Source organism: Gadus macrocephalus, chromosome 5 (assembly GCF_031168955.1).
Source record: "Gadus macrocephalus chromosome 5, ASM3116895v1".
Lineage (NCBI taxonomy): Eukaryota > Metazoa > Chordata > Actinopteri > Gadiformes > Gadidae > Gadus > Gadus macrocephalus.
This window is the reverse complement of record NC_082386.1, coordinates 11193992-11221055: the sequence shown is the minus strand read 5'-3', so window position 1 is coordinate 11221055 and position 27064 is coordinate 11193992. Positions and strand designations below refer to the sequence as shown.

At 44.8% G+C, this 27064-nt stretch overlaps 5 protein-coding genes across 12 annotated transcripts; 1 reads left to right on the top strand and 4 right to left on the bottom strand.

The window, feature by feature from the left end:
* Nucleotides 1-403: 403 nt before the first annotated feature.
* On the bottom strand, nt 404-7828 carry rps6kl1 (ribosomal protein S6 kinase-like 1). 5 transcript variants are annotated; one of them, XM_060052244.1, is made up of 13 exons: nt 7416-7828; nt 6720-6770; nt 6302-6427; nt 5866-6034; nt 5400-5524; nt 4825-4917; nt 4625-4672; nt 3590-3722; nt 1856-3223; nt 1447-1536; nt 1249-1331; nt 1013-1108; nt 404-917 (listed from the first exon to the last, which is right to left on the bottom strand). In XM_060052244.1, the coding sequence occupies exons 4-13, from the start codon at nt 5999-6001 to the stop codon at nt 807-809; spliced, it is 2283 nt and encodes a 760-aa protein (XP_059908227.1). In that variant the 5' UTR covers nt 6002-6034; nt 6302-6427; nt 6720-6770; nt 7416-7828; the 3' UTR covers nt 404-806. The 5 variants fall into 5 exon arrangements, with proteins under 5 accessions (XP_059908227.1, XP_059908230.1, XP_059908226.1 ...); XM_060052247.1 differs by having other exon boundaries at nt 6302-6422; XM_060052243.1 differs by lacking the exon at nt 6720-6770.
* Nucleotides 7829-8638: 810 nt separating this feature from the next.
* olfm4.2 (olfactomedin 4, tandem duplicate 2) lies at nt 8639-10939 on the bottom strand. Its single transcript, XM_060051748.1, has 5 exons — nt 10720-10939; nt 10308-10475; nt 9951-10163; nt 9648-9792; nt 8639-9557 (listed from the first exon to the last, which is right to left on the bottom strand). Exons 1-5 carry the CDS (start codon nt 10771-10773, stop codon nt 8773-8775), a joined length of 1365 nt encoding a protein of 454 aa, XP_059907731.1. The 5' UTR covers nt 10774-10939; the 3' UTR covers nt 8639-8772.
* A 1939-nt stretch (nt 10940-12878) lies between these two features.
* olfm4.1 (olfactomedin 4, tandem duplicate 1) lies at nt 12879-14860 on the bottom strand. The gene is made up of 5 exons (XM_060051747.1): nt 14743-14860; nt 14452-14625; nt 14136-14348; nt 13867-14014; nt 12879-13770 (listed from the first exon to the last, which is right to left on the bottom strand). The coding sequence occupies exons 1-5, from the start codon at nt 14794-14796 to the stop codon at nt 12941-12943; spliced, it is 1419 nt and encodes a 472-aa protein (XP_059907730.1). The 5' UTR covers nt 14797-14860; the 3' UTR covers nt 12879-12940.
* Nucleotides 14861-15270: 410 nt separating this feature from the next.
* Nucleotides 15271-19866, bottom strand: LOC132457874 (leucine-rich repeat-containing protein 74A). Its single transcript, XM_060052249.1, has 13 exons — nt 19540-19866; nt 19231-19403; nt 19033-19140; nt 18839-18932; nt 18678-18727; nt 18505-18586; nt 18320-18405; nt 18046-18240; nt 17774-17869; nt 17459-17602; nt 16858-16962; nt 16299-16384; nt 15271-15967 (listed from the first exon to the last, which is right to left on the bottom strand). The coding sequence occupies exons 1-13, from the start codon at nt 19646-19648 to the stop codon at nt 15379-15381; spliced, it is 1917 nt and encodes a 638-aa protein (XP_059908232.1). The 5' UTR covers nt 19649-19866; the 3' UTR covers nt 15271-15378.
* Nucleotides 19867-20844: 978 nt separating this feature from the next.
* LOC132457872 (protein max-like) lies at nt 20845-26772 on the top strand. 4 transcript variants are annotated; one of them, XM_060052240.1, is made up of 4 exons: nt 20845-21028; nt 24573-24740; nt 25061-25199; nt 25347-26772. In XM_060052240.1, exons 1-4 carry the CDS (start codon nt 20993-20995, stop codon nt 25532-25534), a joined length of 531 nt encoding a protein of 176 aa, XP_059908223.1. In that variant the 5' UTR covers nt 20845-20992; the 3' UTR covers nt 25535-26772. The 4 variants fall into 4 exon arrangements, with proteins under 4 accessions (XP_059908223.1, XP_059908222.1, XP_059908225.1 ...); XM_060052239.1 differs by having other exon boundaries at nt 20847-21028; nt 24564-24740; XM_060052242.1 differs by having other exon boundaries at nt 20849-21028; nt 24573-24671.
* Nucleotides 26773-27064: the final 292 nt, after the last annotated feature.

The following is a 27064-nucleotide window of genomic DNA, read 5'->3' as shown; positions in this document are numbered from 1 at the left end:
GATGCTTGTTGATGCTGCGTATGAGAACTATTTAAATAATTTAAGAGAATAAAACATGAACTCCATAAACTGTCTGTTGTATCAGAATTACAGATCACACATTGTTACAGTTCAACTCTCCTTTCTAGACTACAATTTACTAGTTTCTAAAACCAGTTCCAAAATATACAGGAAATGGATTTATTTATATTATAAAATGCAGAGCATTATGAAACACCTTATCATAAAATCAATGAGTTATATATATATATATATATATATATATATATATTAAAATGTAGAATTTACATTGCAGAATAACTTGTATCGCAACGGCATAAACCTGCCTTATTTTTCTACCTAAAATATATTCTTTCGGGACCTTGAAACCATTTGCTTGCATATAAAGTCAGCTGTACCCATATTAAAATGACACAAATGAGGTATTTTTTATTGCCTAATGCCCTTGTCTGACAAGTACCTTTGTGATTGACATGGTCGAAAGTCTTCACGGTCAATATTTTATAAGATGCATCATTGTTCATGCGTGTTGATAAAATAGTTGCGTGGATATGCACGTATATAAGTATCACGTCGGTGTAAAAATGCAACACAATAAATTTTTCTACGTCAAGAGGCAAATGTCTCCTTCATATATAGAAATGTCGAATCATTTGCTGCTCCATTTAGCTGTGATGGTGTCGCTATGATTCACTGGGAAGCACAAAAATGTAACCAAGAGTTTGCATCCAGTTTGGCCACATGAAGGCGCCAGAGTGCAGGACATGCTCTGGTGGAGGAGACGGTCGTTCGGATCCGAAGTGGTGCTAGCAGCCGAGGGCCTTCCAGGAAACACCGCTGAAGAAGGGATGGCACTTGATGTCACTCACACCGCCGCCTCCAGAACCTAACCGATAGCCAGCATCAAACTGGAGTAACTGGAGGTTGGAGAAGACAAGACAGCGTGGTTACTGAAGGTAAGCTAAGGGCATGTGTGTATTTTTGCGTGTGGGAGTGTTGTGTACATGTTTACCTCAGTGAGGAGGGAGGCAGCTGCGGTGCTCAGGTGGTCTGGAATCAGCAGCTGGGTGTGTGAGTATATTCCGGCTGGGTGCAACTGCCACAGTGGCTATTAAAAGAGAATGGCTTTCATGAGAAGTGTAACAGCCTTATCGATGCTAGCCAACACCGTGCATCGTTAAACTGGCCACTGGCTCTAGGACTATTGTAGTTGCATTTAACATGGAATTGAGTAAAGTGGCATCTTACCATTCCGGTCAGTAGTTCAAACAGCAACGCCCCTAAACTCCACCAGTCACACGCTTCCGTTATCTTTGACACCCCTCCAATTTCTTGTAAAAATAGAAAGTTTACATTTACTTTAAAATATCAGTTGTTCAGGACAGAGCACCTATTGCCACTAGGGGGCATCCTTTCTCAACAGAGATATCTGGGGGTAAGTTTTACCTGGAGCGCAGTACATCTGCTCCACTGCCTGGGAGCTGATCTCTGACTGAACCTCACTCCACTGGCCGAAGAAGGAAAGTGACACTTTTCCTAGGAAGATACAGATATAGTTTCTCAGGTTAAATATGTTTTACGTCCTTGCACTTAAAAATAGTACTTGAAGTAGCATTGTGTAGCGTCTTGTCCAAGCTATCTTTGTTGTGTATGGGGAATGCTTAACCTAGTAATTGTAAATGCTTGGCACTTGTACCGACAGTGACATATTGTTTCTCTTTCTTCTGACAAATGTAGTTATTGTAATTCGCTTTGGATAAAAGCGTCTGCTAAATTCGCAAAATGTAAATGTGAAAAAGATGCAAAGAAGTTTTGGCTTTTCACTCAAGGGAGGAGGCCGACGTGATAGGCTCACCATTGCTGGTAAGGAGGACGTTTCTGGGGTTTAGGTCCCTACACAGGATGCCTTGCTGGTGCAAACTCTCCAGAGCGAGCAGGATCTGCGCACCCCAAACACGGACCTCCTTCTCGGGAAGCCCCCAGAACACTTGAACCGCTGTTTCTTTGGCCTTGGAAGACTCTTGGGAGAACCGGGGTAGGTGGCACCAGCCGTCCACCTCAATGCCCTGGTCTTCCCCCTGCCCTTCGGATCCCTCCGATTTCAGGAAAGCGTCCATGTCTCCTCTCCGACTCTGGGTCACCGTCCAGGGAGCGCCGAACACGGATCCCGGCTTCGGGGGTCCATCCTTCCCGCCCGGACTGACCAGCTCCCAGGCTTCCTCAACAAGCTCCTGGCTTTTCACCCCAGTGAGGGCCATGGGGGCCCCCGGACCCTGCTTCCCGGTGGTACCCTGGGCGAGCGGGGAGGCGGAGGGCTTCACTGCGTCGGTGTACTCGGAGAACACCGCTCTGTCCGTGCTTTTGACCTCCACCATGGCGGTCCGTTCCTCCGTGGTCGGGCTCCGGCTCTCCGGCTCCACCGCTCCCCTCCGCTGCGCCGGGACAGCCAGCAGCGAGCACTCAGTATCCTCCGGGGTCGGCCCCCCAGGGGCGGGGCCCGGGTGGAAGCCATTGGCCACCCAGGACGCCGTGCCGGGGATCTGGGTTTGGCAATGCGGAGCGAGGTGTAAAATGGCAGGAGAGGTCAGCGGGGCAATTGGTCCGATACTCCCACAGTCGAAAGGAGTGTCCGCTGCCGCGTACGGGTTGGGGCCCTCCACGCCGCGCGTGGGATCCGCGGAGTTCCAGGCCAACTCGAAGTCGGAGCTGCACTCGATGAGCCCCATGCCGGTGGTCTTCCCTCGCGGGTCCGCCATGACGTCCAGGGTGTGGTTGACGCGAGCGCACGCCAGAGGCAGCGCGGGCCTTTCCTGCGGTTTCAGGGGGTGCAAGCACAGACTGGGGGCCGGCGGGTGTACGTGGGGCTTGGTCGGGGTCTTGGCCGGACCCGAGAGCGAAGAGGGGCGCTCCGGTCGGGAGAGGAGCGAGGCGCGGGAGGAACGGCGGTTCTGCAGGCAGCCCGTCTCCTCGATGTAGGAGTGGGTGCCGCAGGCGTCCAGCCGCTGCAGAGTCTCGTCCCAGGAGGTAGGGGGTGAGACGGGGCCCTCGTCACGGGCTCCCAGGTGTGGGCCATCGATGGCGTTCTGCTGGTTCTCCGTGCAGATCGAGGGAGACGTGTAGCTGTTCTTCATCTTGATCCGGTTCTGGCCGGTGCTGAAGCATTCTGGGTGCTCTTTGGCCCTTTCGCTCTTCACTTTGTGTAACTTGGAGAAGAGACGTCCCCCTTTTTGTGAGGGAGAAAACACTCAGATATTGAAATAGTTATTCATATTTGCAAGGACAACGTTTCCTTACTCAGCATTTGATTTGTGACAATTTGAGGAGCTACTACCTACGACTGACTTTCACGATGGGTGAGGTAACCAGAAATGTTATCATCTGTTTAAATGTTTAAGCCACGTGTCTGGATTTAATCGTCATGACAACATTGGTATCTAGATGAAGTTAAGGTTGATTTGTTTTTCGTTTTAAATAAGCAAACTGTTATAGTATTCCACAAAGGGTGAACGCTCATTCAATCAACCCATGTGTGATTAAAGACCAGACATCGGAGGACAGTTGACGGAGCAGTGGCAGTGCAGGGCTTCACCTTGAAGGTGTTCCAGGTGCAGGTACACGGCGTCTTCGCTGACGTAGTAGCGCAGCAGCTTCACCATGTAGGGTACCCCCTGGGGTATGATGGTGGGCTGGTCCCTGCTTTCCCAGCTGGACTTCACCAGGCTCTGTGTGGGTGGAGCAAAGGCGGTCTGTAACTCCATCTTTCACAATCCAGTCTATCTGTGTGTATGCATGGGTTTCATCTCAAGTAGCACACAATGGAGCCTGTTATTGGGTTTAAGTTAAGTTAATTACAGATACATTAACTTAACTTGATCGGATTTAGAGGCCATAATTTGATCTAGACTGCAATTTTTTCTATCTCCCACCATTGAAGGATAATCAACCATGTTCCATACTGTTCCGATGCATAGTGGGCATTTCTCTCTTAAATCTCTGAGCAATCAGGGAATTATACGACGGCCAAAAAGGAAAAGATATTCCAGCTCGGGTTGTACGGGTGTCTGGGAGATTCTGTGTTTGGTCCCCAGGCTTTGGAAGGGAGGATATAAGTCGTATCACCTGACCCTAGTTGGCTGTGCCTAGTTACTTTACCTTGTACAGCATGCTTCCTATTCTTCTTTTCTACTCCTTTACATCTACAATCATAGTTAACTATCAACAGAATATGAATGCAATTCGTGTGGAATACAGAGCCATTGCTTGAATGTCCTCTTTTGAGAGCCCACTGCTTATCATTTCTATAGCGCTGTTGCAATGGAGGGTTGACTGACTAGCTGAGCTGGCTTGAGCCTTCAGACGGATCAACAGAGAGGGAGGGGGACGGAGGCCGAGAGAGACATGAGAGACCTGGAGTAGCAGGAAGGAGATTGCACACCATATTGACCCAGAGAGCATAGTATGTCACAGAGGCCTGATATCGGTCTCTCCACCAGAAAACACCACCTAAATTAAACTAGTACTAGTTGTTCTATGGATTATGTGTGTTCAACATTTCTCGAATAATTCTAATATACTAATAATATAATTGTTAAGGGCTTGATTTAAAAATAAGGACCAAACTCACCTTAACAACAAATGTCTCCTTATTGACCATACTTTGGACAACCATGACCTGTAGAATAAGAATATATGTTTCAATATATTATCAAATTTAATATAAGATGTAGTTAAATTTCAATAATTGTGCTGGATTGATACTGAACCATGGGTACAACCTTCCACTCATAAGTGAAATCGAATCAGAAAAGATACACAACGGCTTACCTTGTCCACCACTCCCACCACCTTACACATGTCCAGGTCTTCCACCGGGGAGCTCAGGTGTCTGATGGGGCGGAATCGCAGGCTGCTGTACCCCTGGTGGAAGTGAGAGGTATGGATACCTTCAACAACTATTTGTCTACATTTCCATTTTGTTTAGAGAGCTTGAACCCAACAAGGGATAGGATAATGAATCAGACAAGGGACAAAAAGATAAATGGTTCATTTTTCCTCCTAATCCTGGGTCCTAAATTCTAATGAGGTGATGAAGTTTCTGACTGGGTCAGAAACAGTTGCTGTCTGTTCTTTAATAGTGTGAATAGGCAGTAGCTCAGGAAGTAGAGTGGGTTGACTTGTAACTAGAAGGTTGCTAGTTTGATCCCTCCTCAGCCCCGCCTAGTTGATGTCGAGGTGAGCAAGACATCTAACCCTAACTGCTCCCTACGAGCTGGCTGTCGGGTGTGTTGTTGACACCGCCGCTGGTGTGTGAATGTGTGTATGAACGGTTTTAAGTCGCTTTGGACAAAAGCGCAATCTAAATGCCCTCAATATAATGAAAATATAAACCACTGTCTTACCCCCAAGTGAGAGCTGCCCTTCCCCAGGTTATCCTGTAGGTGGGATATGAAAATTTCTTCGGCTCTCTTCAGATACTGGGTTGTCTTTCGTTTAACAGCCTCTCTGCGATCCTTATTGGGGTCCACTGGAAAAGACAGTTGAGACAGATCAAGACCTGAGTTGCGACAGAAGCATACAAATAGAAATAAAAAAGCATTTGCAGCCCTCGCAACCTTTCGACTCTACTGTGTTGACTTTGTACAGGAACAATGTGTTGCACACAGCCTATACCACAAAAACTAGAAGACCATTTTTATGGCAATAAGGAAATCCATTTATAACGCCTTTGGTTTTTGAGTTCCTGTTTTATACATTTTTTCCGAGTTTTATTTCGGTATGAATCACATGCCCTTGTGACACGCACTGATTTGGGTGGAGCAACGGCTTTTGAAATGCTTCAGCAAGCATGTATTCAATCCTTCTTACACTGTACGCCGTTCAGCAGGAGATCCACCCCGTTCTTGTAGTAGCTGAAGGCTGCCTCGTAGTCTTCGTTGACCTCTCGGTCCAGAGCCATGCGGATCTGCTTAGCTGCCTCCAACAAGTAGTCTCGCTTTGCCATGGCTGGTTCCGCCCTCTCCAGGTCCAGATGGGCCTAGCACAATAAGAGTAACGTGTACAGTCACAAGGTAGTAGTAAGTAGGTAGTAAGTACCTTAAGTAAGTAAGGTAGTAGTAGAGTAAGTCAATAAGGGTAATGTGTACGGTCGCATGGTAGTGAGTTTGCCAGAATAAGTAATTTGTAAGTGCACAGAACAAAAAACGTAGAATTGTAACATGGTAATGCCAACATTGTGTTTGTCCTCCTCAGAATCAGTTCATGTGTACATTAATTAGAAATGGGAGTTGAGATTGTTACGCACCTTTGTTCCCGGTCCTTATAAGCAGAGGAAGTCATTTCTGTCTCTTGTCACTGGGCTCAGTTTGTGCCTGCTCACAGCATCTCCACAGCTCAGCTCTTGTGTATGCCAGTACCATTGCGATCTAAGCTAATGTAAAAAGAAAACAAGAGTGAAAGTTAACCTTCATGCTAGGACGGGAAATTAGTACAATCGAGTGGATACTAGTGAACCTTAAGGCTAGCACAGGACATTTATATAATTAAGTGGATACTAGTGAACCTTCAGGCTAGCACAGGAAATGAGAAGAATCAAGTGGATACTATTGAACATAAAGGCTGGCACAGGGGCAGAGTAGAATCAAGTGGATACTAGTGAACCTTCAGGCTAGCTCAGGAAGAGGATACTAGTGATGAATGAATGAGTGGAACAGCAAACGCACATGAGGATGAGGAGGAGGTGACTCACAGCATGGTACCAGGGACTCTTGTCTCTGGTAAGAATACATATTTGAGTGTTAATTCACACTCCTAAACCAGGATGTAGTTATAAATAAATAAATAATAAAATGAAACGATCACCACGGTTACAAAGCACACCCACATGGAGACATGCACACTCTAGTAATCACATTTATTGTCCAATATGACAGATCAACGCAATTATTATTTGAAATAATGTGTGGTACTATAAACTACATGAATCAATTGGTCTATTGATTCCTTAATCAACCAATAGAAAACATGCAATTCCCTCTAATGACAGACAATTCGGTACATCTTGAAAAATTCAAACAGCTGTTGAAAATGTTAATATTAAGTGTTAATCCTGACATTAAGCTGTATATATAAATATAGATACATATGCAAATAACAATAATCTGGATTCTAAGAGGCTAGCTTCCTCCTAGGACAGCGAAAACACAACACACACACACACATGCACCTCCCTCTGTGGCTAGTCACCGAGGCACCACATCTTAGCAGTATTATGACATGCACACAGCCATCTTCCCCCCGCCCCCTCTCCTCCATCATCAGGCAGACCTCCACCATTAGGGTCTCGACCTCCTCGTTACAATCCTAATCCTCAGTGGTGTAGAGGGAGACAGCACTCCTGCTGCTAACACCCAGCTTACCTAAAGTGAAGCTAGCATGCGCTGGATCCACAACGCTACCACGGCAACCATGAGCAGAACGCCTCGTCTTCGGCAGCCTGCGTTCACGCATCTCAGGGAGATGAAGCGGAGGAAAGGGCTCCCGGGGAGCATGCCGATTGGTCCAGAATGATGTCACGGAGGGTACCATTTAAACCAACCCCCGCCCATCCACCGCCACCCATCCTGCCAGATGCCGGCTTAAAGAGACAGCGCTCCCTTTTTTGGGGTTCCATTTCAGTTTGACCTGGAAAGAGAACGATTTTCACGTCATATTTAGAAGATTAAGAAAATTACCCGCCAACCCTTTCCTCATTTAAAAGTAAGGCACTAGTAATATTGATGTGTGTTTCATTGTCTTCAGCCCCCTACAATACACAGCCATCCCCATCCTGCCTGGAATCCCTAATGGGCTGGGGACTGGTGCCTCTGTACCAGATGGAGACATGCTCTTAGCCCAGCACAAAGAACACTCTCCCCCTCTGCCCAAGGGAGGGCTGGCTGTCCCTACGAGGGCGGGGCTGCTGAATGGAGGGTGAGGGTGAGGGTGGGGGTGGGGGGGGGGGGGGGGCAGCCACAGCAAGGCCCATTGAGGGGATAGGGTTAATAAAGAGGGAGGGGTGTGTCTCTTACCCTAAAGGATCAAATGGAGAGGGCAGGATGTATTACACTGACGAATCAATGAATATAAAATATTTACTATATTCTATAGTAAATTAATCTATTGCTTACCACCCACTAATAATAATAATAATGTGTGTCATTAGGGCTGAATTATAAGCAATGGGGTTATATTTTTAACAAGCTTATTTGATGTATAATAAAAATGCATCAAACCAAGCTCATTCGAATGTTCCACATTATCCCCATGTGTGTTTGCTGTTTCACTCCTTCATTAATCAGTAACATCCACTTGAATATACTCACTTCCTGTGCTAACCCTGAGGTTCACTACTAACCACTTGATTGATTGTAATTGGGAGAAGACACACAGGTCATCATGATAACTTTTTAGCATTTCTTAGCAAAGGGTGTATCCAAATCAATGATGCATTGATCGCACTCTCAGGTTGGCGCTGTCAGACCCTCACTCCCAAGGCACAGAGGAGACACACGTAGTACCCATTTATTTGACTCGATTCTACACACTGGATCTTTTAAGCTTCAATCTAATATCCGTGTTAATGAAAACAAACCAAAATAACTTGCGTCGATTGAATTTATTGTGGAAACGAGAAGCAGAAATTGCATTGTTTTCAGGTGCAAACAGTTCAGTCACATCCCCCACAACAGATAACTGATTGCAGAGAAGAAGGAGTGGAGGAAGCGTGCGGGCCCCTCAGTTGAACTTCACATCGTAGGACACGTAGTAGCCGTCGTTGTACATGTACAGCTTCTGGTCGGCCGGATTGTAGTGCAGGTTGTAGTAGCTCTGCTGGAACTTCTCGAAGGGAATGCTGAGCTGCCTCTCCTGGCCGCTCCTGGTGTCGTACGAGTAGAAGATCTCCTCGCTGTTCGGAGACACCGGCAGTGGCCTGGTGGCGTACATCACTCCGCACACCATGAAGGCGTTCCCCACCAGCGGCTTGTACGCCCCGGTGCTCCATACGTTCTCTATGCCAAAGGACGTCATGTCTATCTTGGCCACGACCAGCTTACCTTTCGACTGTTCCGTGGCGTAGATCACCCACAGTCCGTTCTCATCGGCCGCAAAGTCCATGTTTTGATCGGATGAGTTGCTGTACGAGAACCTCCGACTGGCGTCCGGGATCACTCTGTAGTCGTGCTTGGAGGAATTCAGGTTGAACTTGGACATGCTGAACGGGCTGTTGTACTGGTAATACATGGCGTTGCCGTGGACGATGTAATTGTTGCCGGTGTCACGTGGTATGTTGTGGACTTCGAACGAAGAGCGTAAGATCAGTTTATCATAATCAGAGTACAGTTTGAGGTATTGAACGGATGGGCCAGGGTAGCCACCGTACCAATACATGGACTCAGAGCCCTGAGCAGGCTTGGAGTCTTTCCCCCAACCCCCATATCTATAGCCTGAATCCAGGTCAGCGTTGAGCTGGATGGCCATGGGCTTGCTGAGGCTGATGATGCCTTGGTGGTCACAGTTGCCTAGGAAAGGAGAAATTCATTATTTAAAATCAATCTATCCAAAGCAAAAGGTATCACCGCCATTGCTATTGTGTCCACGATTGATCTTACCGATGTCGGGAGTGATGATGTCCTCCAGCTCCTTCTGGCAGTCGTCCAGCTTCTTCTTCAACTTGGCAAATTCCAGGCGGACCACATCCAGGTTGCCCTTGTCGTAGCCCTCCAGTCGGTCCACGATAAGCGTCATGTTGCGGATCTTAGAGACGCAATTGACCCATTTAGTGTTGACAATAAAGAATTTGTTAGGTTTTACTTTTGTGGCACCCAAGAATTTGTTATTCTGAGATTTTGTACAAAATTATGTATTTCTGACAAAATGTTGTGTTTCTGAAATATCTTTTGATATTTTGTTACCTCCACATACAGACTGTCGAGCGTGGGTGAGGAGCCGTTCAGGGCCTCGTGGAGCTCAGTGACCAGGGCCTCAAACTCACGGAGCTCCGTTCTGAGAAGCTCAAAGTCCAGTTTGACGTATTTGTCTGGGTTTCTCTCCAGCAGTTTCACTCTCATGTCAAGGTTCTCCAGTTCACTCAGAAAGACCCCCAATTTACCATCGTAGCTATCGATCTAAACAAAGGAACACATTAAATAATCCTTAAACGCAACAAAAATGTGTTGAATGTGGGAAATACACACTTTTTCAACACTTTAAAATCAACCATTTGTATATTCACAAACTGAAATGTGATGCCTTTCATCTAGTTGCAATACCTTTTCGATTTGTATGTTCACCTCCAGGATCAAATCCTTGGTGACCTGCTGCATGTGCTCCACCCGACCGGCACTGAAGGTGGTGTCGGGTAGGTAGACGTGGCACAGACACTGACCAGAGTCTCCCACAGACACCGTCACATTCCCTGATACCCAGTCCTCCAGCGACTGTTGTTGAATACAGAGTAAGGTGAGAGAGAGAGAGAGAGAGAGAGAGAGAGAGAGAGAGAGAGAGAGAGAGAGAGAGAGAGAGAGAGAGAGAGAGAGAGAGAGAGAGAGAGAGAGAGAGAGAGAGAGAGAGAGAGAGAGAGAGAGAGAGAGAGAGAGAGAGAGAGAGAGAGAGAGAGAACGAACACATACATCTTGCATACATACTGTACATCCTAGTCATAGGTGAACTAAGGTCTCTTACTGTCCAAGCTGAAGCCGGGCCGATGACTGAAAGCAACAGCAGAAGTTCAAACATCTTCACTGTGTCGCTTTCAAAATCTTTCTGTGCTTTCTCCCCGATCTCGGATGGGTTTTAAAGACACTTGAACACCTTCCTCCTCCTCACGATTATGGCTCTGAACACCTGATGTCCATCATCTACCCCAATAGATTGAAATGTTGACTTATGGTGTTATTAAAAGTTATTGCATACGTTTGACGAATTTCCGAACCGGGTGAGAAACACACCAGGTGAAGGGATCTTTATCATATTTACAAATGAGGACATACTATGCTATTAACTGATATGTCAGGTGTGTCTTGTGTGTATTAACCAACTGTGCAAACATTCATCGCTTGTACTACATTCATAACAGGCTATTTACACCCCTTTGACCACTATGATTTGCCTTTTTCTTTTTAAATATTTTTTGAATTTGAACTATTCTTTTTGAAACAAAACCAAACCAAACAGTTCAATACAAATCAATGTATAGCAAGGAACCAGGGAGTTACAATACGACTTATAAACTTTTACCTGAAATCTGTTTTTATATTGGTGGATAACCTCAATCCATCTTATCCAATATAATCAAATATGTCTTGAGTCTCAATCAATTTTATTAACAAAACTTTCATGCATCACAGTAAATATTTCTGCTAATGTATGTGGTCCTTGACTCAACCATTTTTCGTAATGTGTTATTTTACTGGCGACCAGCATTTTTATAAACATTTAAGCTTTAGCAAGCTCAGAGGCTGTGATGGCATCCTACCCAAATACAAAACCTGAAGACAAACGTTAATGGTAGTGTTTCAACCCTTTTCATGGAATCTCTGAATGTCTTTCAATAGTGGGAATGGGTAGAATTTGATTTTATTTGATTTCACTAAATATTATATTAATGTGATGTCTCTACTTCGACTCTAAAGAAACCCTGGTTGGCCAAGACATTTTGCTCCCTTAGACTGTGGAAGCTTTCGAGGCTTTCCCAAAGAAATGCAGATAAATATTCCATCCTCATCCTGCAATGTTTTAAATTTAGCATCAAGTCTCTTTTGAATTAAACCTGCATCGGGCCAGCGTATCAGGGCATAGGGATCCTTAGGCCCAAAGGACTTAGACACCTTTGTTTTACAGTGAAAGCTCTAGCCACGTATTAGAGTTTCACTCCAGGTGGAGTTTCAATTCTCTCTCCAGAGATAGCATGTAGTGGGACCGTGACAGAGTACTGGCATTTAATCTACTTCCATATCACTGAATACTCAGTGTTGCATATATTTATTAAGAGTTTAGTCTGAGCTGCTTGGTAATTGGCAGACCCTTTTGTTTCCCCATGAAGCTAGATGGTCTTGTATCTAACTCTTGGCTCCTTTCCATGCCACAGTAAACATCGAAAACCACTTGAACCATTCTACCAATGTATTATCTGTGTATCAAATGGTAGTGTTAGAAACAAGCAAAGCAGCCTTGGGAGAATGTCCATCTGAACTATTTCAACACTTTCGCAGGTTCACAGGAAGGGCCACCAATGAGCAGCCGGTCATAATATCCAGAGGCTTGGCTCGTTAGGTCCTTTGGAACCACACACATAGATATTTTATGCTCTCTACTCCCCTATTTCTCATGTTGGTGTCTAAATTGCTTACTGGTTATTTATTTCATTGCTAAGAGCTGGGATTGATAGGCATTTAATTTGTATACCTAATTTAATTTGTCATTATATATATAATAATGATCGTAATTCTGAAATTGCCCAACTTGGTTTTGATAAGTTTCAATATTTTTTGTTGTATTGTTTGATGTTTCTTATTCCTTCATGCCATATTTCCAGATATCATTTGGCAATTAATCGATATTTAAGTTATTTGATTTTATTTTTTATAATTCTAACCTGCATTTTGAAAAATTAGCCCAATCAGTTAATACAATAAATTATCCATAATTCATTGCAGATATTTTTTAATCAAACAATGTACAAAATTAATAAATAATCGGAATACATTCAGATTCAGAAAGGGGAACAAGTGTTCACCTTGTCACCACAGGTCACTTAGACCTTCCTCAAATGTAATCATAAAGATGTCTGACTATCAGCGTCCAAGTCAATGATGAGAAAATAAATGCGCTCCACACAGTAATCATGCACAAAAAGATTTATTCAGAAGAGAAACAGAAATGAGGGTTTGCATGTCTCTCATCATTAGATCAGAATGGAAGGCGTATCCTCAATGGCCTTTGCTGTGTGATTAAACCACAGATGGTAGTTGAGATAGTAGCCATCGTTGTACATGTACAGCTTCTGATCCGTTGGGTTGTAGTCCAGGCTAACATAGCTCTCCTGGAACCTCTCAAAGGGAACACTGATATAGTGCTCTCGTTGGGTCTTGGTGTCAAACATGTAGAAGATCTCCTCCGTTTGGATGTCAGCGGTTCTGACGGCGTAGAGAACCCCACACACCATGAAGGCGTTGCTGACCGCTGGTTTGTACACACTAGTCTGCCACTCCTCCTCTATACCAAAGTAGTGCTCGTTGATCTTAGCCAAGATAAGACGGCCGTTCGTCTCCTCACTAGCATATGTCACCCACAGCCCGGTCTCATCGGCGGCAAAATCTAAGTTCTGATTGGGTGAGTGAGCGTAGGAGAACTTAGTGGAAGACCGGGTGATGAGCTTGTATTCATAGCTCATGGAGGTGAAATTCAGCTTGGCCATGCTGAAGGGACTACTGCGCTGGTAGTAAAGAGAGTTCTCGCGGAGAACTACGTTGTTTCCTGTGCCGTACCAGCTACTTTGCAACCTGTGATGCTGGAAGTGGTTTCGTAAAATGAGATCTTGGTAATTATCATAGAACTTGACGTCAATGATGGCTGCGCTATAGTACCCAGAATACCAATACATCGACTCATTGCCATTAAGAGGCTTTGAGTCTTTCCCCCAGGCTCCAAATTTGTATGAAGAACTGAGGTCTGCGTTAATCTGACTGACGATAGGCTGGCTGGCCCTGATGACACCGGTGTGTGCGCAGGATCCTGTAAAGAGCCAATTCAACACCAAGTCAGTTTAAGTCAGAATTTGAGTCAGAGGACAGAGGATTGAGTGTGTTAGAGTGTGAGCGATCTTCTCACCAATGTCGGGGTGGAAGATCTCCTGGTGGCGGCGTTCGCATTCCTCCAGTTTGAGCTGGATCTTTATGTACTCACGGCGGGTCTCCAGAACCAGGTTCTTATCGTGTTCCTCCTCCAGCTGGGTCAGGGTGGACATCTGAGATGTGACCTGAAAGAGGTTTCCTTCATTATAATTACCATAAAGATGAATTTTCCTCCTTCCACTCCTAAGACGTTTAATGATCTACAAAATTATGTTTCTGGAAAACCCAAAGAAACTTCAGACCCACCGTTTCACGCAGGGACTCGAAGACAGCGGCCGATGCTTGAACCAAAGACTGGAGCTCGACCACCAGAGCCTCCGCCTGTTTGATCTGGATCTTCATGCTCTCTGTTTGGGTGTCGTTCACCGCCTCAGGGTCGCCCTCCATCTTCTCAATCTCCATGGTCAGGTTGACAATCTTCACGGTGTACGCCGTGATCTGGCTTTCATAGGACTCCATCTGCAATCCAGGTTATGCATCCAGGTTACATCACATACCCATAACAATGTTCTTCCCCAGCCTGACAATGTATTGCAGCAGTAGTTAGGGTTAGGGTTGGTACCTTGCCCAGTTCCAGCTCCAGCTTATGGGTGACTTCCACAGCCACCCCCTCTACCTCCTCCAGGTCTTGTATGTTGAAGGTTGAGCTGGGCAGGAAGGCTTTGCAGGAGCACTCGTCCCCTGTCCCACCATCAGTGACCTTCTTAAGACTCACTTCTCCTCCTCGTCCAACATGCTTTAAGGGAAGCACACATTCACAGTGATGATGCGTTTGGCTGGAACACAGGCAGTGGTTTTGGTTAAGGACATGGATTGATTCTTAATGGCTTTTTGTTTTACATGTTGTACATACCCCGCAGGTAGTGGTGGAGCTCAGCAAGAATAGGAAATATAGAATACCAATCATTCTGGCGTAGTCAATGTTCTTATGGTGGAGCCAAGTTGATGTATGGACTTATATAGTGGTGGCTCTAGAATTTATGATTCTAGAGAGAAGAACTGCACCTGTTCAAATTCCCAGCATTCCCTTCATGGATAACTGTTATATGGCCATGCCTATTAAACGAGCCAATCTGTATGGTTATCAGGAGAACATTGACTGTGGTAATGTTCAATTGTAAAATATACAATGTTTGACTTGGTATTAGAACCAAAGACGGTTGAGTATCAGGGACACAAAAAAGAAGATGGGTCAAACTGTAGCTGCCTTGAGATAGTACGTAGTTATTATTAGTTGTGCGTCATTGTGTGTCAATCGATGTATCACCTGAATTGAGGCATACACAATGCCGATGATTAGTTCACATGACTTGCTTTGAGAAACCGTCAAATAAAAAGAATGCCATCATTCTTTAAAAATCTTTATTAGATAATGGTGATTGACAAACAAAGCATAGGGTTAATCTTTGCTTTTCAAAGATGATCTTTGCTTTGCAAAGATTAACCTTATGTATCAACATAAGGCACTTCCTGTGTGGTCGGGTTTCTTTCATGCCTTCTCCACTCGCTTCTTCTTCTTCTTCTTCACTTTGCCTGTTTTGCTCTTGCCGGCAGACAGTTGGTTGTTGAGCGCGGGCCTGGACCGGGTCAGGTGGTCCGTGGTGGCGCTGAGCTTGCCCACGTCCCCCTCCGGGTCGGAGTGCATCCCCTGGGCAGAGGAGCCGGTCTTGCCGGGGCCGGAGCGCGGCGAGTCGTCCAGCAGGTTGGGGTGCGAGTAGGACCGCATGGCGGGCGAACTGGTGGGTCTCTGCTGCTCCCGGTGGAGGTGGTGGTGGGGCTGGTGGACGTGCTCGCTGCTCAGGTTGGTGACGGAGTAGCGGCTGCTGTTGGACATGACGATGTGGTGCCAGGAGCTCAGGGGCGTGGCGGAGAAGTGTTGGGGCCCGCTCGAGTCCTCCTTGGCCCCGGCGCCGGGCGACATGACCATGGACTCGCGCGGCGTCACCGCCTCCACGGCGCTCTGGAAGGTCTTGAGGATGCGGTCGCTCTTCTGCTTCTCCTTTTTCTGCCGGGACTCGGTCTTGCGCAGCTGCCGCCGGTGGTCCTTCATCATCTGCTTGCGGGTGTCCGCCAGCCCCCTGTGAAGAGACCGTCCTCACGACATTAGAACGATACGGCAGCTCAAGATGGCAGCGAAAGGCCCCTAAGCACGGCAGGATGTAATTATGATACGTTCACTTTTAGCCTTTTAGGAAGGCTTGTGACGATGGATGAAACCTGGCCATATTTCCCCGCCACACGTTTTACAAATATTGCTCAGTAAATCACACATGCTGAGGAATGTACACATAAGTGCAATCCCAACCAATGTGCTGCATGTCGTAGGAAAACAGTGTTTTAACGGCCTCTTGTTTGAGCAGCTTCTAGGCACGGTGTGTCTTGGAGGGCTGATGATGTGAGGCGTTGTACCTGTAGTCTACCATGCCTGTCCTCTCACGGTCCAGCCTCTGAATAAGCTCCTCGATTTGGTAGCGATCCAAAGGAATGCTGGATTGCTGTCATTGATCACAATTTCAGAAAAGTCTCCAATGAATACGAATCACCCTAACTGCTCCAGACGAGCTGGCTGTTGCCTTCATGGTTGACTCCGCCGTACATGTGTGTATATATGTGTTGAATACTTGCATGTTTGACACTGGAGTAAATATGTGCATGAATGTGTTTATGAATATGTGCATGAATAGTCAATTGCTTTGGATAAAAGCATCTTCTAAATGCCTAAATATGTAAATCTCCAGATTTAGATCTTGAGTGGTGCCCTAGTGACGTAGTTTGGACACAACCTATTGGCTGCATGCGAGTCCTCCATAAAACATGATTACTAATTATAAAGTCAACTAATTATAAAACAATGGAATGGAAAGGCATATTACAGATGTCGAAGGATTCATGGTTCCTGTACCCCAATACTCGTTGCGGTTGTGTGTTTACATGTCAGAATATGAATGAATGAACGTTACGGGACAACCTGCACGGCCTTCCTGAAGTCCCCTACAGGGACGCGCATGGTGCCGTCCTTATCGATGTTCCGGAAGAAGTCCCACAAGCGCAGTTTGCGTTGATCCAGATAGTCCTTCACAGAACGTGTTAGAGAAGAGGAAACAGGGAAAGTGTAAAAAGGATCATCACATCTTTATCACAAGCAATTATTAGAATTGGGTGCATTGTTAATAATGATTTATATTTTAAGATTATTGGCCGCGTCATCGGCCCCTTGTTTAAAAACCATTTAATATCTGCTTCTAAATTTTAAATTTAATTACCGTAAACTTATTAAAACCCAATATAATTAGAAATATAAATTTGACTTTGGGTGCAGAATCAATAAGAAAGCAGGTGCTTTCAATTTTTATTTTACATTATTTACATTTCTATTTGGTATACTGTTGTTCTTGTTCTACTTATATATTATTTATTTTCTCGAATGCACCAATTGGGAAAGCTTACTAAAAATTTCGTTGTAGGCCTACTTGACTCGTGCAATGACAATAAAAGGCTTTCTATTCTATTCTAGAATATTTGGATTAATTTAAATAAAGGCAGGGTTTTCACGTGATGCACATGCATACCTGGATGACCTTCATGGGGTCGAGACGTTTGGGGGGTTTCTTTGCAATGAAGCCCCCCACCCCCCCGTACTGCACCTCTAGACTGGGGTGCTCCTGACAGGTCAACTCCAGCAGCCGCACAAAGTTCTCATTTACCAACACGTTCTGCGAAAATACCAATGGAACGATGTCCTCAGTGAATGTAGGCTAAATCGAATGAAGTAATCTCTGACAATGCATACAGGAATTGTATTCAAATCGGTTTTTAGAGATAGATAGGCTGCCTATATGAACATTGATGAGAGAAAATACTTAGGAGCCACACTGGTTACTCACACATATGTTGATCTCCTCCAAGGCCGTTTTATGGCTGTTCTTCACCACATTAACCAGGGCCAGTGCGCCCTCTACTGTCAGAGAATTGTATGCCAGCTAAACGAGCACGAAATAGGCTGCAGTATTAACTAAACCACACGGTAGGACATTTGCTTGTAGCCACTATATTATTAACAGTACACATTGAATGTTACTGAGATTAATGACTTACAGTACACATTGAGTATTGAGAAAAAAAAAGGTATTGGTAGAATTCCAGCTGTCTCACCCACCAGTAAGACTCTCAGTGTGTCGTTGAACTCCAGGCCTTTGCACAGCGTGCCCACCCCCTCGTTGGTGATGCGGTTGTTGTTGAGGTTCAAATGGACCAGAGTGTTGTTGTATTTCAGCGCCTCTCCCATCGCCAGCGCTCCCTCATTCCCGAACCCGTTCCACGACAGGTCCAGGTGTTTCAAGGTTATGTTCACCTGCGCGTGTGTGAGAGGAAGGATTTCAGCGGCACGTCACTGATGATGATCTGAACGTCGATACTATTGTTGACGGCACCTTGAGCCCAGCCGAAAAGGCCACAGCTCCTTTCATCCTGAGATGATTCCAGCTGAGGTCCAGCGTCTCTAGACCCTCGTTGTTTGCTGACGGTTTGAAGGTGAAACCGTCAATCATAAATATGCAGTACTACTGTTTGGACCAAGAAACGCTGAGAGACACACAAGTATAGAATATTGTCCTACCCAGCATCTGTCCCAAATGCTCTCCTCCACGTCCACTGAAAGCGTTGTGGCTCAGGTCCAGGTGTTTCACTCTATAATTGCTCTTTGGTATGAAGCATAAACAAGCACAATGATCAGAGAAGCTTATTTTATTTGAGGCAATATCAAGCAAGCTATCTATTAAATGTGCTTACTGATAATGCATCTGCAAAGAATTTTGCATCGTCCTCAGTGAATTTGTTTCCTAAATGGAAATTGTATTATGAGTGAGTATTGAAATAATAGCAGTGGTAGTACTAGTAAGCAATACAATTATTATACTTATATATACTTATACACTTTATCTAAACATTACCTGAGAGTTTCAACGATTTCAATGAAATATTTTCAAGCAACATTTTTCCAATACACTCTGCGCCGACAGACTGAAGGTGGTTGTCCGACAAATCCTAGAAAAGAAAACAATATTCACACCTAACCCTAAATCCCAATACGCTTGATTGTGCGCACATGTGCTCCTCCTAGTGGCAGAGCAGGGCAACAACCCACCATGGTATTGATGGTGAAATTAGCCTTCAGCATTTCAACAAGGTGTTTAGCTCCCTCCGCTAGAATGTGATTGTCTGCCAGTTCCAGGGTACTGATGGTCATATCAGTCTGAGGAAACACAAGACAAAGGTGTGCAGTTTCTCTCGGGAAAGGAAGACACGAAATACCATCAAGTTCGTTCACCCTTCTCAAGCTCACCACTAATGCAATAGCAAGGGCCTTGCAGCCCAGTGGTCCGAGTCCGTGGTGATTTAGGTCCATGCTGGAGGTACCCAGGTGTCTTATGAAGTATGAGACGGGCACCACACCAGTCAGTCTGCAGGCTTCCAGGTACACTTCGGCTGTGGTTGATGGCTTGTGGTTTGGCTTTTCTGGCAAGGAGAACTACTTCTATCAGAGCGCTGTCAAGAATATTCTCTTAAATAAAACCCTTTTAAGCACACACTAAATACAAAGGCAACATTAGTTCAGAATGCAACAGTTACCGTGACGACTTGGATTGCTTACCATCTGGCTCCAAGTCTGAATCCAAGTCCTCTTCCAAACTTAGGTTTTCAGTGGAGGAGTTTGAGTCATCTTCTTTTATGGTAAGGGAATCAAGATACAGTAAAGACATTTCTCAATGCTGCCTAGCCACACAATATGAATTTAAATAGTGGGGCTATGGCCGTTAAATAAACAGCTAGTTATTGTTCCTCAGTTGCCTGTTACTGTTGTTACTGTGACATTAAACAGGCCAGTGCACAGAAATCCTACCTTCCAGGTAGCTTGTCCTGTTTAATGATCAATAATTTATATCACCATGGTTGAAACCAGGCACCCACAAACACAGGCTCAAAATAAAGCCCCCCCCCCCCCCTTATTATATGATCTATAAAATAAATGTCCATAAAGTCCTGACATTTGTATCTGTGGATACCTATTGTTATTCACGTTGTGTTGTTATTGTGATTAATGTCTATTTAGTGTAGGCTGCTTATGTTTACATAACATGACACCTTTATAATTATTGGTTTGAGCTGCAGTCCGATGCAATAGCACTGAGCTAAAACACACAGTAAAGTCTTCAGAGAGGTGATTTGAATGCAACCACATTGTCCTTTCCGTAGAATTCAGAGGCCAGGAGCTCTGCGACCAGGAAGCAAGCAGGAAAACCTGTTGTTTGATCCCTCCTACCCTTTAGCATGCCATCATATAGAGTGAGCTAGAGATTGTTGTCTATGTAAAACACACTTATAGACCTTAGTGCAATTATCATATTTATCTGAATAGAATACACAGCTAATTAAAAATGTGATACGCTACGGTTTGGAACAGCCAAAGGTTAGTTGCCCCAGCAGGATTTTACATGTAACAATTAATTTGATGGGGTAGAAAGGCAATGCCTTGTAATATTATGAAAATGTACAAACAAATTCATACTTTTTTTGTTAGAAGATAGATAGATCAGTAGGAAACATACATACATTCATATAGAAGCAATATGTCAGATAGAGAACTTTTTCTATTCTCTGTTATTAACTGACCCAAATAACCTTATTGTTTCAGCGAAATTAGCCATTAGCCTGCTCTTATTTATTAGAGATACAGGGGGACAACAACAAAATAAAAACTCTATTCAACACAATAATAAATATATATCTATAAAACATTATTCATAAGGGCCTACTTATACGAACAAAGTTACATCTGATGTTTGAAGATGCATTTACGAGTTTTATTTGTTAAAAATAAATTGATAATAAAAGTGTCCACATAGGTGACCAGAAAAAAAACATGGTTTCCACAAAACGTTGTTCTGCGCATGCGCGATGTGTGTTTTCCTGTCCATGTGTAGGCGAGTCACGTGTCGTCATGTCCCTGCCGATGTTGTGCTAGGTTTTTATTATTGGCGTCTAATCTTCGTTTCACTTTTCCGAGAAATCTCGCCGCATTACCTCCATATATCCTTCGCCGAAGAATGAGCGACAACGATGACATCGAAGTCGACAGTGACGTATGTTACCTATTCCCCGATTAATAACCGCCAGCTATTTAGTTTAACGAATGAGTTTTTTCGCCTTTCTGTCAATGCACGGTAACGCTGGTTTCTAAGCTAGCTAGTTAGCTAATGCAACAGCTCTCGGGATGTGTGGCTTGCTATCTGTACGGACGCCGAATTAAATATAATGAACACTGACAATCAAAACAGCAGGAAGGGGAAGAAGCTCGGTGTTACTGTTAACCGTCTCGGCTCCGATCAAACGCAGATGTGTACGTGTGTGTGCGTCTAAAGGCGACGGAACAGCACCGTGTGACAGTAGCGTCAGACGGCGTTAGCATGCTACACAGGCGACGTTAATCCAAGTGGTCGCTCCTGCGTTATGTTCTTCCATCACAAACTGATCCGATGGTCGGATGTGATCCAGGGGTTGAATCTGGAGTCTTAAAGAATACATTTTAAGCTGTCTTGTGTTTCCTATGCTCGATTGATTAGAGGTCCATCTCCCCTGAGGTCGGGTCGACCACAGAATGACATGTCGTTCCCTCACCCCATCACCGATTCATGTTTTTATGTTTAACTGGTGATCTGAGTCTAAATCGAATGCATCACTCTTGCAAGTGTCACGTATGCATAAAGCGTTGACAATGACCCGCTAAATCAATTGGACTATTGCAACGATAAGAGCTGGGGTTTAAACTTTCGTTTTCCTTTTGGCCTTTCATCCTCAAACATAATCTATGGTTTAATTTCCATTACATCTGCAACTTTGAACCATAACTACATGTGCTCCGATCTGCCCTGGTGTGTAACGTTGTATTGTGTGACATTGAAATGCATTCTACCCGGGTGACAACCGTCGTTGGGCAGAACTAGTTGGCGTGTGACAATGTACCCAACATGTTGGAGCATTAATCCGGTCAATAATTATGGTAGTGTAGCATTCCCTTCCCCCACCGGACTTGATCCTCAGCTTTGCATCCTTGTTTTAGTGGTACAGCTGCGTCGGGGCGAGCCAGCATCCTATTGGTCTGTGACGTGTTGACTCAACCTGACCTGGGTTCATCGTAATCGAAAGCTGTTTCCTGTACAAATATTCACTGAATTGATGCTAGCGTTAAATGATAGCAGGAGATTGCATCCATGCAATATTGAGAAAACATTGGGATGGATAATTTCCTTGGCAATTTACCTCTGGAGTAACCAGTGCATGTGTAAAACCAGAAACGTTTATCCCACGTTTTTCCCTCTGTGGTTATGAAAACACTTACAAGGGTTTAGCACCCTTGTGTTTTACTTCAATTCCTTTTTTACTACAAATGCAATAATCCACAAATAACCATGCTCCGAAACAATAAGGACTTTCTATGAATGTATCTCGGCTTTCCATCTTTACTCTACAACTATTGGGACCATTGTTTGCAAATAACTCATCCATCGAGGTGGTTGAAGAGCGGGGGGGCACTGCCATTTCATTATCTTTATTCTTTGTACCTGGTGGAAGTATGTTTCCTTACCCTACGAGAGTTTTGTACTTTGTTAATGCATCATAAAAATAAAAAACATTTTTTACACCTTAACCACTGTATGGTGAAGGCAGCCGCCATACAGTGCTGGGGGAAACACTGGATGTGCCTATGTCAACTCAAAGTCGCATGAACGCCATCCAGATTTTGGTTCATGAAATGGTACACACGCTATAGCTATATATTTTGGATCTCGATCTTTAGTGCTTGGCTTGAACTAAGATGCACTAGGCTATTTAGCCCTGGCAGATCATTATTGCGTTTATTGATCTCTTTATTGATCTGGATGCAGAGGCTTTTTTTTAAACCCCCGCTCCCGCTGTCATCCACTGTTTCAAATTATAACAGCAATTATAGCACTTTTTAGCCTTTATACATTATTCATGCAACAATGCATATTGACGACCAATTTACTTGGGGCATGTGAAGAGAGAAATGAAAATGGCGATGATTGTGTATCTCAAAAACAATTACAATATAGCACATTATGTGCTTAACCATAATCTCATTGTTGGCTGAATAGCCATACGCATGATAAACTAGTCGTTCATTCTCTTGAACCTGTTGGCAAAACTGGCCTTACCAGAGCTAAAGACACGACCAGAGCTGTCTTTCCTGTTCTATAGTTTCAGTTTATGTCATTTTGATTGTGATGCATGAAATCACAGGTACACTGCAGTAGAATGGTGCCTCAGTCAAAGGCTTGCACAGTTGTGGTGCCAGTGTGGACAATATTCGTACCCATCAGGGCTTGTCCATGGGTAGTGTTTGTCTTTGTGGTTCTCCCCTATCTTCTGTGTGGAGCAATATGCCTCTGGACGCAATTGGATAAACCTGCAACCAATCAGCGCAATGAAACATTCGACACATCAGTTGCAGCCATCTGAAAATACATGAACTGAACTCCAATTTGACGTTCCTCTTTTCATCATCGTATCAAGCCCGCCACATATGCATATTCAAATAACTCTTTTGATTTGCCTGATCCTTTGAATCGGAGGGGGTCCAGACCCCTATGACAGGGCAAAGAAATCATGAGCTTGCAGATTCTTCTGGTCCCCAAGCAATTCGTTTTTAAATGTTTTTAAATGTTTAGGGTAGGCTTGGATACGTGGTATTACCACTGATTGGCCAGAGGCCCGTCACTCCATACACGGTGCCCCCACCATCTTGCTGAGTGAAGTAGATTAGACTTTAACCCTCTGCCTCTCTGAGCAGCAGTGAGTTGTCGGAATGACAACTCACCCCCCCCCCGCCATCCTGTTAGATAAAACAACATCAATTAAATATTAAGTGTTAAAGGGGAAGTAAAACCAAAGCCTTTTTCCTCCTTTTTTTTTTAAATGTGGTTAAGTCTTATATGACTGTTACTAAAATTCAAAATTAGAAATATCATGGCTGGTTTGTGTTATTGTAAAGTAATGAACACATCTGACGATTGTGTGAATTTCTCCAACCCTAAAAGGGCAAATGGCTGTCTGGAAGAAGATGAATGATCATTTGTACACCAAGGCCAACTCTGCTGTGTAATGTTGGCACTACTCATCGGTACTTCAAATGCTGTCAGCGTATAAACAGCAGCTGCTTGGCCCCCGCTCCATCCCCCGTCATCAGGCTGGTTGCTAAGGGTTACTGGTCCTCAACCCCTCGCCACCTCCACCATCTGAGGTCCCATCGGGTCAGCAGTAGCTCCGGAGGTAGAGCGGGTTGGCTGGGTAGGCTCTGGTTCGATCCCCAGCTCTTTCTCAAGGTACCCCTGAGCAAGACATCTCACCCTAACTGCTCCTCGCCCTGCTTGGTTGACACCGCCGTCGGTGTGTGTGACTGTGTACTAATGGTTTCGTGAATGCGTACTAAGGCGTCTGCTAGATGCTCTAAATGTAAATGTGGGGTCCCATACCCCGGCGTCAGACTCTTGTCCTGGGACCGCCCCGTGGCACGGTGCCTCCTCGTCCTGACGGAAGACGCGTGGCGCACGACGGTATTTTCAATTTGCGATCTTAAACACAGCGCCTGTTTTACAGGCAGACAAGCGGGCGCACCACAACGCTCTGGAGCGCAAGCGGCGGGACCACATCAAAGACAGCTTCCACAGTTTACGGGACTCGGTTCCTGCCTTGCAAGGGGAAAAGGTGAGTAATGAGGGTTCCCCGCTGTCAACGTCTAATACCAGGGGGGATTTTGCAGGGCCAGAAGGTTCAGTAAGTATTATTTTAATTACAGTACAAAATACATACGTGTTCAAAAATTCTCCTTCAGTTGTTTATTTTAACACAAACTGCTACTGTGGAACCAAAAAGATCTCTAAAAGCACTAGATAAGATGTCAATAAGAGCTAGATACTGGAGCGTGACTTTGTAGGAACAGCGCTTTTTTGGACTTTGCTGTAAATGATTGTGAGATCAATGCAAAAATAACCCTAGATAAACAATTCATGTACTCTGAATACAGAGTTGAGTGCCTGTGAAATGGACAATGCTCCGTCTGCTCACTGCTGAGCCCTTTTCGTTTCTGCTGACAGAGTTCTGTCAAACAGGCTTCCCGAGCACAGATCCTAGATAAGGCCACAGAGTACATCCAGTACATGAGGCGAAAAAACACCACCCACCAGCAGGACATCGACGACCTGAAGAAGCAGAACGCTCTGCTGGAGCAACAAGGTGAGCGGGGCATCTTGGTGGGGGACGGGGCGGAAGGACCTGGTCCGGGGCAACAGTCTGTATATACATGCACGTGTTGGAAAGTTAAGTCTCCACGCTGTTACTTATTGGGTGTGATCCTTGGTCGTCCTGTGGCTCGCGATGCAGTCCGTGCCCTGGAGAAGGCCAAGGGCAACAACCAGCTGCAGGCCAACAGCTACTCCTCGGACAGCAGCTTGTACACCAACCGCAAGGGCAGCGCCGTGTCGGCCTTTGACGGCGGCTCCGACTCCAGCTCCGAATCGGAGCCCGAGGAGCCACCCACTAGGAAGAAGCTGCGTGTGGAGCCCAGTTAGACCGTCCCCTCCCTTCTCCCCCCCCCCCCCCTCCCCCCCCCCGACACTGGGTCCCAGGCACTCCCTACTCAGACTCTTGTTCACCAGCCCCCACCCACCTCCCCATCCCCACCAACTCCTCCAACATGTCCGCGCTCGAGGACGACCTCGTCATCCGGTCCGGGACGTTAGGTGGAATCAGGCCTGTGAGAGAGTGGAGAGGTGCTACGATATGCTACAAGCTTTCTCTGCTCTCCTGGTCGGCGACACCCCCGCCACAAACCCCGTCAATTCCCCCCCTCCCCCTGAGGCGACGGTGACCCGCTCCAACGTGAGGCAGCTCTGCAGTTTTTTGAAGGACTTGATGCTTTTTCAAAACCTCATTACGAAAATGTTTCTAGTCGCCGCGGCGTAAAGCTTTAGTGAAGCTACGACGACACGCCCTCGTGTGCTCCTCTTCTGCCCTCCTTTTAGTTTGGTTTTGGAACACCTCCGAAAATCCCGCGTTTTGACACTTACCAGACCTTTGAGAAATTGTCCTTAGACATGGTTTACCTTTTTAATGTTTGTACTTTTCCAGAAATGATTGTGAACTTTGCTTTTAGAAAAAAATGAAAAGCCCTGCAAGATGAAACACCCCCTCCCCCCCTCCATGAGTTAGTGTCGGTGGCTGAAGCTGTTGTCCTGAATGTTAGTGTAATCAAATGAATGCCTATATTAAATGATAAACTACTTGACTTCTTACTCCCACATCGTATTTGGTTGTTTGGCTATTACTCTCCGTAAATATGGGTGTGTGTGTGAACTGACCTCTTTATTTTAGATCATCCCTCATTTAACAGGTTTGAAACCCGTTTTTCTATTTTTTATTCTCCAAAAATATAAACGTGGCGATGAAAAAAAAATCCTCAAATGAAAATGAATGTTACACAATGCAGTTATGAGCAGTGACCTTTATTTTTGTTATTGGAAGATATGTGTCGGTGTGTAGTATTTAACACTATATACTCTTAAATGTCGTCATTTCTTCAAAAGACAAACCTTCCCTGGAAATATTTTGCCTGCACTGGGAATGTTTTTTAGTTTTGTTTCCTACCCTTATTTTGTTTTACAGAGGTAAATACGTGTGTACTAAATCAATATTTGTTTATTCCATTCCATGGAAATTACAGGTATGTTGTACATACTGCCAACAATTGTCTTGCAAGTTGAGGCCTACCTTTACGATGAGACTAAATAAAAAAACTATTTTATCCTTTTGGGATGTTTTTTGTTTTTGTTGTCCGTTTGTCTATATGCATATTATTAGAGTTCTATTTACATTTCATGTAGTCTGTCGCTTTTAAATGCTGTGTCCTAAGCATGTAAGGGTTAGTCCATTATAAAACGCTTAAGTCCTATAGAAACCGGTCTGACCCATGCTCTGACCCCTCCCCCCAGACAACAAATAGCTTGTAAAACAGCTGATCCCAGATAAAGACATATTTCAAACAGGAAAAAGACCTTCAAAATAAAAGCTTGCATAATGTCAAGAGCTATGTAGGTTAACAC

Excerpts from the sequence above, each read along its gene's own strand:
- rps6kl1 (XM_060052244.1), bottom strand. The coding sequence starts at position 6,001 with ATGGCAAAGCGAGACTACTTGTTGGAGGCAGCTAAGCAGATCCGCATG. Across the intron at positions 4,673-4,824 it reads TGGTGGGAGTGGTGGACAAG|GTCATGGTTGTCCAAAGTAT; the intron begins GTAAGCCGTTGT and ends CTTATTCTACAG. Across the intron at positions 3,723-4,624 it reads AGGAGACATTTGTTGTTAAG|AGCCTGGTGAAGTCCAGCTG; the intron begins GTGAGTTTGGTC and ends CCACCCACACAG.
- olfm4.2 (XM_060051748.1), bottom strand. The coding sequence starts at position 10,773 with ATGTTTGAACTTCTGCTGTTGCTTTCAGTCATCGGCCCGGCTTCAGCT. Across the intron at positions 10,476-10,719 it reads GCCCGGCTTCAGCTTGGACA|TCGCTGGAGGACTGGGTATC; the intron begins GTAAGAGACCTT and ends ATTCAACAACAG. Across the intron at positions 10,164-10,307 it reads TGAACATACAAATCGAAAAG|ATCGATAGCTACGATGGTAA; the intron begins GTATTGCAACTA and ends TCCTTTGTTTAG.
- olfm4.1 (XM_060051747.1), bottom strand. The coding sequence starts at position 14,796 with ATGATTGGTATTCTATATTTCCTATTCTTGCTGAGCTCCACCACTACC. Across the intron at positions 14,626-14,742 it reads GCTCCACCACTACCTGCGGG|CATGTTGGACGAGGAGGAGA; the intron begins GTATGTACAACA and ends CTTCCCTTAAAG. Across the intron at positions 14,015-14,135 it reads TCGAGTCCCTGCGTGAAACG|GTCACATCTCAGATGTCCAC; the intron begins GTGGGTCTGAAG and ends AACCTCTTTCAG.
- LOC132457874 (XM_060052249.1), bottom strand. The coding sequence starts at position 19,648 with ATGTCTTTACTGTATCTTGATTCCCTTACCATAAAAGAAGATGACTCA. Across the intron at positions 18,241-18,319 it reads CCTTTTCGGCTGGGCTCAAG|GTGAACATAACCTTGAAACA; the intron begins GTGCCGTCAACA and ends ACACACGCGCAG. Across the intron at positions 17,870-18,045 it reads ACACACTGAGAGTCTTACTG|CTGGCATACAATTCTCTGAC; the intron begins GTGGGTGAGACA and ends GTGCTCGTTTAG.
- LOC132457872 (XM_060052239.1), top strand. The coding sequence starts at position 20,993 with ATGAGCGACAACGATGACATCGAAGTCGACAGTGAC. Across the intron at positions 21,029-24,563 it reads ACATCGAAGTCGACAGTGAC|GCAGACAAGCGGGCGCACCA; the intron begins GTATGTTACCTA and ends CCTGTTTTACAG. Across the intron at positions 24,741-25,060 it reads TTGCAGGGCCAGAAGGTTCA|AGTTCTGTCAAACAGGCTTC; the intron begins GTAAGTATTATT and ends TTCTGCTGACAG.